Raw genomic sequence first — 10,815 nt, forward strand, 5'->3', positions numbered from 1 at the left:
TACTGGTGCAAACACAGTCAGGATACTGTGTATCGGGCCGTATTTTATGATATGTACAGACAGGCAGGCATCAGAATAAGATTTGGTCAAGCAAGCCTGACAGCTGGTGTTAGTGTAAGCACTTTACTCTCTGAGTGTTTAGACACTGATTTAACAAAGACAAAACATTTTTCAGGTAAAACTGTTTCTGCATTTTAAGAGTGTTCCTTGTCATATCTGTTTGAACAGAAAATACCCAGTCCCGAACAGGCTTGTTCGATTTCTATTTTAAACATTAACCTTCCAGCATATTTCCTAAACTAGCTGTGGGAATGCACAAGAGCTTGAAAGTGTTTACCAGACTGCACTTGCATATTTGAAGTTAGTTTCTGAAGATCATATTCAAAAATATGTTTAATTGTTTTGGGTTTGTTTTTATTACAGATGATTTTCAGACAGCCCAGCTCTTGGCATTAATACTGGAATTGCTAACTTTCTGTGTAGAGCATCATACTTATCATATAAAGAACTACATTATTAACAAAGATATCCTGCGAAGGGTACTCGTTCTCATGGCTTCAAAGCATGCTTTCCTGGCATTGTGTAAGTTTGAAAGCTAAAGGCTAAACCAGTATTTTGTGAAAATGAATTTTTATGTATCTTCATTCTGCTGGAAGAAAACTTCACAAGTCATGACAAATTTTGATTAATTACAGAAGTTCTACCATTATACCGTATCTTGTGGTTTTTGTATCATTTTATAGATGTCGGCTAGAATTAGCAAATAATTTTGGATTTACAGATGGCTTTTCTAAAATGCAGAAGATTTTTTTTTGTAGTATAGAGATGAATTGAAAAGATGATATCTCAATATTGAATATCTTAAGAGAACTCTCATAAGTTTTTAAGTAGAAATTATCAGAAGTATTTAATTAGAGATGCAGTTACTGAACTACATTAAACATAGCAGAGATGTTCAGTGTACTACTCTTCAAACTCTGATAATTTCTTTACCATTATCAGGACAGTATTAGCAAAGCAGTGTGACTTAATTCTGCAGGTAAATGTCAGTTGCAAATTTCAAGTAAAATTTAACATTGTTTTATTCTTAAAAATTTAAAGCCCTTGCAAACCAGTTTCTCTAAGTAGAGGTTTCCCCAAGATCCGTTTCTGCACATAGAATAAAACAAAGCTTAAAGTTGTCTGAGAAGTATCATACAATAAGAGATACCTTTTTTTTTATTTGTTACTGAATCACTTGAGATTTTGGGTTTGGAGCCCTTCAATAATCACATTTCATGTATCCACTAGTTGCTAACCAAAACGCACTTACCTTTAGAGATGATACCATGCCTTCTGTGTGTGCATGGGCATTCACAAACATAGATGTGCTCTGGAGTTTCAGAAAGAGCTTTATAAAGGATGTAAATGAAGTCTTTGCTTTACCGTGTGTATGAAGAAAATGCCATTTACCAATTTTAAAATGAGATAGTTTACATCCTAATCAACCAGGACTTAATTAAGTGTAATCAAACACACTTGAGTAAGCAAATCTCCCAGGTTTCCCACTGAGAAAAAAATTCCTTTATCATAGATAATTTAAAAAATAAAAAAATTAGTAACACCTCTGTGTTAGTAGTAATATAGTTAAACATTAGTATGTCACTTCTTCAGTGATCAGAGGTTGTCTTACTTTTAGAATTTTGGTGGAGGGATTTCTTCAAGATAAAATGGATAATTAAACTTCAGCAGTATAGTCTAGATCTTTTTGAAGCAGAGAATGTCTGAACATATTACCTATTCCTAATTAGGTAGTTTTCTATAAAAACTGAGATTGCAAATTTCCGTAAATAATACCCAGTCATTTCTGAGTTTTTTTCTTTTACATTTAAAAAGCATAGCTTTTAAAACCGTTTCTGTTTCAGGTGCCCTTCGTTTCAAGAGAAAGATTATTGGACTAAAGGATGAATTCTACAACCGTTACATAATGAAAAGTTTTTTGTTTGAACCTGTGGTCAAAGCATTTCTAAATAATGGTTCCCGTTATAATCTGATGAACTCTGCCATAATAGAGATGTTTGAATTTATCAGAGTGGTAAGTGCTGTTATATGCTAAAGATAATTACCATACTGTTTAAACTTGTAGTTCAGACAGACTTTTATTTTAGTTTGTGCCCTAAATTAAGCTATCATAAAGATGTGATCTTATGATATCTGTATTTAAATGAACTTGTTTTGTACCGCTGTTACTACTTTCTTATGTTCAAACTATACCATGATATGAAAATTTAATTCAGCTGATACTCAGTGTTGCATCTGTACTCACAGTACCCAGATTTGAAAAGCAGTGCTAATCAAGTTTCCTTATGCAGATTGGATGATCCTGTTAAAAAAGGAATGTCGTTTGAAACTACTGCTACAAAATCTTCAAATTTAGTTTTGCCCTGTAGTGACTTCAATTCTACGGAATACAGAAACATACAGGAGAGAGATCCATCTTTTCTGGTTATATTAATGAAGTACTACAAAATTCCCTCCACGGGGAATCTTAAAATAAGCAGACTGGTCTGGTTGTCTGTACAGGGCTGTTTCCTCACTGTCATCTTCATCCAGGTCCTGAGAAGATGCTGCACAGACTGTAAATGTGATACAGAGAGGGCCAAGCTAGGGTGTAGGCAGGTTGTGGAGGAGTAGGTGGATGAGGAAAAATAAGGCTTTGTCGGCTATTGAAATCTTCCATGCTGAGGACCTCCTTCCTCTTTAAGCTGGGGCTCCCAAGATAATCAAGACTGAGATAAACTGATCATACTGGAAGAGCTGGTGAGAAAAGGTTTTGAAACTAAAAAAAAGAAAGTCAATCTGTATAGGTGGCCATGACTTTTGTGCCGTCGTCTTTCAGTAATCTGCGGGATAGAGAGCTGACTGTACACTTTGTTTTAATCTCCTAAACATGTTTTTTAATTTACATATTACAACATACAGTAACAAATCTATCAAGATAAAAATATTTATGATCTACAGTGGGAAATACCTTCTAGAATTGGTTTTCCTATCATTTTCTATTGGCATTTTTTATTTTATTTATATATATGTTGAAGGATATATGACTAGAAAATTACTAGAAATTACTACTGTTACGCCTCTTTCTCTAATCATGTATTTGAAGCTCTGGATTTTTAACTACACTTGTATGTATAATAGTAATTTTTGCTTGAGATAATTACCTATGGAACATTTTTAAAATAATCCGTCATACCAGTTACAGTGTAATATAACTTCATATGTTGTATTAACAAATAAATACATTTGAACTAAAATAAATCACTTTATGGTTGTTTCTTCCTATAGGAAGATATAAAATCATTAACCGCTCATGTAATTGAAAATTACTGGAAAGCACTGGAAGATGTAGATTATGTGCAGACATTCAAAGGACTGAAACTACGATTTGAGCAGCAAAGGGAAAGACAAGATAATCCAAAACTTGACAGGTAAAATGCACTTGTATGCTCTCATTAGTATTTCAGTGCTCAAATTCTATTTTGGGAGTATTGGTGGATTTTTGTGTGATAGCGGGAAGTGTAAATAATGCTGACTCCTGCTTATGTCTCAAGCATTGTTGAATTTGTTTGATCAGTAGTGTGATTTGTTGCTTCAAACTCTTGATCAGCTTTCAGCTGGAATTCATTGAAGAATGTTGTTCCTTCTCTCCCCGCTTCTCCAGTAATAATGCCGAGTTACAGTATCCTGAACTTATGTGCACTATTGTAATGAGGATGGAAGCCTATCAGTATCTGACGCTTATTTGCTGAATATCAGATTCCCACCATTTGATTTGAAAGATTGTTCTTTCATGAATTATTGCGTGGATTTTTCTTACGAAAATTCATATGCCAAGTTTCTTTTCATTTTAGTTATAGGAGTAGATATGCAGATATTTAGATAACCTCTACTTAAAGTCACTGAGAAATAGAATTCTCAAAGCAATTTTCAGCAATACTTTTTGTCACTGTTACCCTTGCTGACAGAGTACAACATAATGTGCTATCACACTTAAATCATTCCTTCTGTTGTGCCAGAGCAAAGTTCCTTTCCATAGTACACAGTTACCCAAAGCTAAAAGGGTAGGGTGTATAAAAGTAAAAAGTTTAGGACTGTATAACTCCATTTATTTTTGGCAAATGATTCTACTTTGTGCATAACTCCATTCAAACAAAATGGACTACTTGTGTGAGTAAATGTATTACTCTTCATAATTGTTAACATGATCTAATCTTTTCTGTTATTTTGAATTGCTTTGCAAACACGTTAAAAGAATTAATTCTGATTAGCCATGCTAGGACACGATGAAATTTCAAACTTCTAGGTTATTGTATTTCATGCCACAAATTTTCTTAAGCAATATTTAAAAATGAGATCTGCAGAATTAAAATGAGGGTATAATCATAAATTTGGTTTAAAGGATTGAAGCACTTTTACGAGTATGTGCCAGATCTGCAGTTTTGAATACTAATGTGTTACAGGTTAGATGTCATGATTTTGGCTTGTGTCAGCTAGGCTTATCACTGAAACAACTGTGAAATTCAAGCCCTATTATTCCAGTATTAGTGCATGTGTTAGAATATCCAGCTACTTTCTTGAGTAATTTCAGTCTAGTATAAGTAAAATGGTAGGGTCTTTTCTTGGTATAAGCTGAGCTAAGTAATTGTGTATAGTTTTACCAACTGAGTGTATGAAAACAAATATAGCTTCAAGAGGTTTATATCTGGCCTAGCTTTTTTTCTTCCTCCTACATGTTACAAAGTGGCTGTGCAAGCTATGTTACAGTCTGGGTCCTAAGTGAAGAAACAGAAATAAGAAAAATGCAAAAATAACAAGAATCTGTTCACACTTTTTAATGAAGAGTACTTCAGTCAGGAAAGAGGCCAACAATTTTGGCGGCATGGGCCAAAAGAGTATTCAGAGGAATGCTGCTAAAGTAGTAGTTTTGCACTGTTAGCAGAACTTCAGTTTAAATCCCAATTTTAAATGATGTGGGCTATATAGATCCAGATGATGGTACTGGCAACCAAATTATTCAGAATTAGATTTATTTTTAAAAATATGTATAGCATTATTTTTTACCTTGCAGTTTCTTAATTTTTACCTTCTGGCTTTTTTCTGCAGTCAGTAGTGCAAAACCCTTTCCTTAAATAGAATGAACTCAGATTGGCATATTAGTATCTTTATTCCAATAACAGGGGTTTTATGAAAAACATTTAATTTGAGATTTACACTATTTCCAGTAAATTTTGAACAAATGTTACAAAAAATTTATCAAGGGTTTTCATGTCTTGATTCAAAATTGTTTGAATAAATATTTAGCAACTAAAAGATTTTTTTCAACTCCCCTTTCACTTCTGCTCTCCTGCTTCTCTGGATTACACATCATTGTCCCTCTCTTCCCAGACCATAATGCTGCTTCTCTGAGGAGAAAGAAAGCTAGAGCTGAGATAGACCAAAAATAATAATAAATCGATCTTATGGGGATTAAGAAGTAGCACTTGCTGTCCAGAAAACGGAAAATACTATTCCAAAAAAGTTTGATTTTTTTTTTTTGGTCGTGATCCAAATGAAAATGTTCCAAAAAATTGCCCCAAAATTGAGCAAAAATTGTAACTGGTGGTGGTGGGAGGAAGAGATAGCTGTATTTTTAACATATCAATTTTAAACCAGAGTCCTGTATAAGTTAATTTTCTTGTTTTTTAAACACATTGGACCCCAAATACTGACAGCTTATGATGTATAATTAGAAAATAAAATAAATTATAGTTTCTAAACTTTTTTTACAACTTTTTATTTACCTAGGCAAACTATTGTACCACGCCTGAATTGACATCTGTGAAAGTGACATTTGATACTGCTGTTAGTAATGTACAGAAATTTTGGACAGATATAGATATGAATGTGCTTCTGCAAAGATACTTTAAAAAAGTGCTTTAAAAAGAAAAAAGTTGTTAATGTCATTTGCATCAAAAATGTAAAGATGCACATTTCATAATGATTTGCTGTATTAAAGATGCTGATACAAATATTGTAAAACAATAAAAGTATCTGAAACGGCTCAGTGTAAATGTCAAGTAGGAATGTTATTGTTACTAATATGAGGGAATTGTTGGATCACAAGTTTTTAATTCTGCTGTTTTCAGTATGCGCTCCATTTTGAGAAACCACCGATACCGAAGGGATGCTAGAACCCTGGAGGATGAGGAGGAAATGTGGTTTAATACTGATGAAGATGATATGGAAGATGGAGAGGCAGTGGTGCCCCCTTCTGACAAAACTAAAAATGATGAAGATATTATGGACCCTATCAGTAAATTCATGGAGAGGAAAAAACGTAAGTGATGAGAAGAATGCCATATGGCTTATGCAGAAGATGCTACTTGTACTTTTTAGTCCTACTGAGTTAAGGATTTGCTTGTATCGATATTTCAATTCTTAGATACTGAAACTGTGACACTGTGGTGGTGGACAGTCTGTTCAAAACAAGTTTTGTATTCTGTAAAACACAGTGGGACAAAATAATGTTGTTTATTTCTTAAAGTATTTAAATGACAATCTTAGCTGGCAGTCCGATTTTCTTGCGTTTTATTCGGGTTTATAATTCATCATTTTACATATAAATGTTCACATCATACCATTGATAGAGTGGTATGGTAGTATGAAAAAAATTCTATGACTGCTTGCTTTATTGAGCTGTAAGTAAAGTCTTAAGCATTTTCCCACACAGCAGAATGATTTGTAATGAAATATTTTGCTCACTAATGTTGCTTTGGTTTTTGCTTTCCTCCCCCCCCCAGTAAAAGAGAGTGAAGAAAAGGAAGTTCTTCTGAAAACTAATCTTTCAGGTCGTCAGAGCCCAAGTTTCAAGCTTTCCTTTTCCAGTGGTACAAAATCCAACCTTACCAGCCAGTCATCTGCAAGTAATTTGCCTGGATCCCCAGGGTCTCCTGGATCCCCAGGGTCTCCTGGGTCTCCGGGATCTGTTTCTAAAAGCACATCTCAGATGGCAGCTATTACAACGAAGGTAATTTTGAACAGACATAGGGTGGCTTTATTGTTACAGTTTGGCATTTTGCTTTAGCACTTCAAATTTGTATGAATTCTGATGCGTTAAGGTGTAATTCACTGTTTGTTAGATTTGTGTGTACTTTGTCTGGTCTTTAGCATCTTTAAGGAGATCTGACATTTATATAAATAGTCAAAAAATACAGGCTCTTCTTATGCCTAAACTCTTAAATAATTGTTTAAAAAGCATGAAATATTCAACTAATAGGTACTAGCCACCATTTGCAGAGATTCTTGCTAAGAAATACAGACAGCAGTTTAGTTCTGTTAAGTTGCATAGGGATGTTTGGCAGGTAGAAATACTGTAGAAACGTTGCTGAATTTTACCAGACTTCACCAGGTCCCCACACCCAACAACAGTTTTTGCTGTTACTGTTTTTAACATTGTTCAGAATTACATAACTGATGCATGTGCAAGAAATTAGTTGTATTGTGGAGTTGTATTATGGTTGCTGTAAGCAATAACATAAGCAACTTAAAATATCTCAGTTTTTTTTTTTTAAGCCTTTCGAAATAACACATTTTTTTTGTTGGAACACATTGATGTAGAATAAAAAAGCACATTTGAAAGAGTCAGTTGCACTGAATATCCAAACCCAGCATTTTAAAATTCAGCAGCATCCTAGAATGTATTTAACCAGATTTTTGGCTACAACTATATCTGAACCATATCAGGGTTTACTCTCAACAGAGCAGTGTCTCCACAGCAGTGGGAGCAGGTACTGCAGTGTCAGTACAGCACAGTTAGGATAATGAGAATCTACTTTTGTAGTGAGTTTTTATTTCTGAAATGTCAGGTTTGTATCTCAGTTCTCAGGTATTCTTTTGGAACCTTGGAATAACTGCTTCATCTATATTTTTTAATGCCACCTTACTGCTCGTTCACCTAACTTCTAACCAAGGCAAATGTAATTTTAGGTCTCTTTCTCTGATAGTCATACATGGTTTAAGGGTTTGTTGTTGGCATTAGCATCTGTTGAGAGCACCTGAATGAGGAGACCTTGGTTGACAGGAGAATTAAGTGATACTTCCTCTAAATCCTTGTGTGGAGGAAGGGGAAGCAGATTTATTTCATCTATGAAAAAAATACAGTAGTTAAGCGCTAAAAGCAATACAGTTGGCTCAGGCTTTATTTAAGTCCATTCTGTATTCAGACTGGAGACTTTTCTCTCTCGGACAATATAATTCCCTGAATCTGAAGTGGAATCTTCGCATACGGAGCATGTTGCGTACAGTATTAGCTTCAAATTTTCAAGTGTTTGGTTTTACAAGAAAAATATTTGAGTAACACTTAATGTGCAGTGCACTGAAAAATAATTAATGGATTCAGGCATAAGCTGCCTTCTTTCAGTATTAACATACCAAGCATTTATAAAATGTGCAGCATTCACAAACTAAAAACAGTGCTGAAATTAGGTTTTTCAGTAATTATCTGATCACATTATTATTATATGTAATATACCCAGTGTTATGCTGTGAGTGACTATACACAATGTATGTAATTGTTTAGAATTGCATCTTGGTATACAGTTGGCTGAAATTTTCTATTTTAATGTCTCTCATTAGATACCTACATAAGTGATACAATCCTTGAGTAAAGTATCAGCAACTGCCATTGTAGTCCAATGCTGGTTAAGTTTCAAAAATTGCAACGTACTGTAGTTGGAGAAAGTTTTGAAAATCACACCACTTCCTCGTGGATCTAGAGCTGCCTAATCTTAAATTTTGTTGTTGGCAACACAGGGGAGTTTTAATGTTACTAGAGATTCTTTTATTTTTGATTTGCCAAATCACTTAAGTTTTATAACCCTTAAAACTCAGTCATGAATTACTTAAATTACTGAACATTTAAACTAAGTTTGTTATAAAAGTATCCTAATTGAAAATTCAATTGGAAGAATGTTCCATATCTGTTTCTGAAGTGCTGCCAGATCCCTCTCTGCTGCAGCCATCTGTGCTGGGTGAAGGAAATTTGTATCTTTGTAGGGATAGAGCTGCAGTGATACTTAGCAAAACTAGGTAGTTTTTTGGTTTTCTTTTAATTTCAACTGGAAATATTGTCTCTAATAGGTTTGTTGGGTAGATAAAGCTCCATTTTGGATTTATTCATTTAAATACTTTTCAGGCAATGTCATTTTTACTCATACTGAAGGATTTTTTCATTTTCATTTTTCTCCAAACTTCATATAGCAATATCCTTATGGCAATACGCTGTGTAAATGACATTTTCCAATACCTTGGAAAAAGCAATGTGCAATACATTTTCTTAATTATAGTAATTGTGTCTGTCTTTCTTTGTAGGGAGGCCTTGTGGGGCTTGTAGATTATCCTGATGACGATGAAGACGATGATGAAGATGAAGATAAGGAGGAAACTTTACCTTTGTCAAAGAAAGCAAAGCTTGAATCATCATAATGGCAACTGCTGAAGAACATTACTAGTTGGGGGAAGAATATTTTGTCCAAAAAACAAAACCACAACAAAGCAGCAATCTTTTGTGAATTACTGTGTGTGACACAGATCAACATATACACATGGATTTCTGCCAATCAAGTGCCAATTCAAAGGAGCAGAAGAAGCGGAAATACTTCATTTAGGGGAAAGACTTATGCCTTTGAGCTCTCCAGCTTGGACCACATGTTGCCCTTTTCTCAGGGAAGGAAATGGAAAAAGAAAAAGCCAACAGGGCAGGAGTTTTGTTAGTGGAACTCTGGATTGGCTGGTCAGTTGCTACAATCGGAATATGCTTTCTTGGACCATGTATGAGACTTCTGAAGAAAAGGCGTTTTTTGCCATAATTCTTCACTAGTTAAGAATGCCAGCAGTTTCTTTGTATAAAAGAGACCTGCCTTTGAAATCATACATTCTGAACATTTTAGTCAAGCTACAACAGGTTTTAAAAACCTCTATGGGGGAGGGCTGAATATAAAGTTTCCTCTTTTTTTTTAATCTGTTCCCTTTGCCCTTTAAACTGCAGATTTTTTTTTTTTTTTTGGAGGTGGGGGATTTGTCTGTCCCTTCTTGATTAAAGATTGAGTGGAATTCTAGATGTGGTCACTTTTGTGTCATAATTTTTTTTGCCCCCCCTGAGTGTATGCTTAGTTGTTGAGTATATATTTGGGACCATTAAAATTTTTTGATGTAATATAATCTCACTGTTGTGCTGGTACCTGTTTCACCCTGTGTAATTTTGTTTTGCATCACAGTTCCTAATATGTTTAGGATTTTATGGAAGATGGTATAGTTTTTATTGGAAAAAAAATAATCTTGCCACAATGTGCATAAAAAGCAATACTATTTTGTGACTAAATATTTTATATTAAATTTTACAGCAACTGTCTTGAGAAACAATTCAGGGAAATAGGATGGAATCAAAAAAAATGAAACTTGCAAATACGAAATTAGTATTCCAAAGAGACTTTGAAATTTCATAACTGAGAACAATGATGGTAGACTAACTCATCAAAATGCAAGATGGATGATTTAGGAATACCAGTATATTGACTCATTTGACTTACAAAAATAAAAAAAGAATAATTAATGCTGAAGGAAAATGGCATTAGTGGTATTTTTTTAAAAACCTCTGATTCCCTTTGGAATACCAGTTTTAGTGAATCAAAGATGGTTGCAGACTAACCTCTTTACAAGGATACCATCTTTTGAAATTTATTCTAACACTCGCTTGAGAAACAGCAATTAAACTTTAGGTCTAACTCAATGACTATA

General features: G+C 34.1%; 1 protein-coding gene across 1 annotated transcript in view; it reads left to right on the plus strand.

Moving 5' to 3' along the window:
• PPP4R3A (protein phosphatase 4 regulatory subunit 3A) overlaps positions 1-10,239 on the plus strand; it is a 44,466-nt gene extending 34,227 nt beyond the window's left edge. Inside the window, exons 10-15 of the mRNA XM_026112250.2 lie at positions 424-582; positions 1,905-2,074; positions 3,328-3,470; positions 6,168-6,358; positions 6,822-7,048; positions 9,391-10,239. Coding sequence (XP_025968035.1) covers positions 424-582; positions 1,905-2,074; positions 3,328-3,470; positions 6,168-6,358; positions 6,822-7,048; positions 9,391-9,504 — 1,004 coding nt within the window. The 3' untranslated portion in view covers positions 9,505-10,239. The remainder of the gene's footprint in view (positions 1-423; positions 583-1,904; positions 2,075-3,327; positions 3,471-6,167; positions 6,359-6,821; positions 7,049-9,390) is intronic.
• Positions 10,240-10,815: the final 576 nt, after the last annotated feature.

This window comes from Dromaius novaehollandiae, chromosome 5, assembly GCF_036370855.1.
Source record: "Dromaius novaehollandiae isolate bDroNov1 chromosome 5, bDroNov1.hap1, whole genome shotgun sequence".
In the NCBI taxonomy this organism is placed as follows: Eukaryota; Metazoa; Chordata; class Aves; order Casuariiformes; family Dromaiidae; genus Dromaius; species Dromaius novaehollandiae.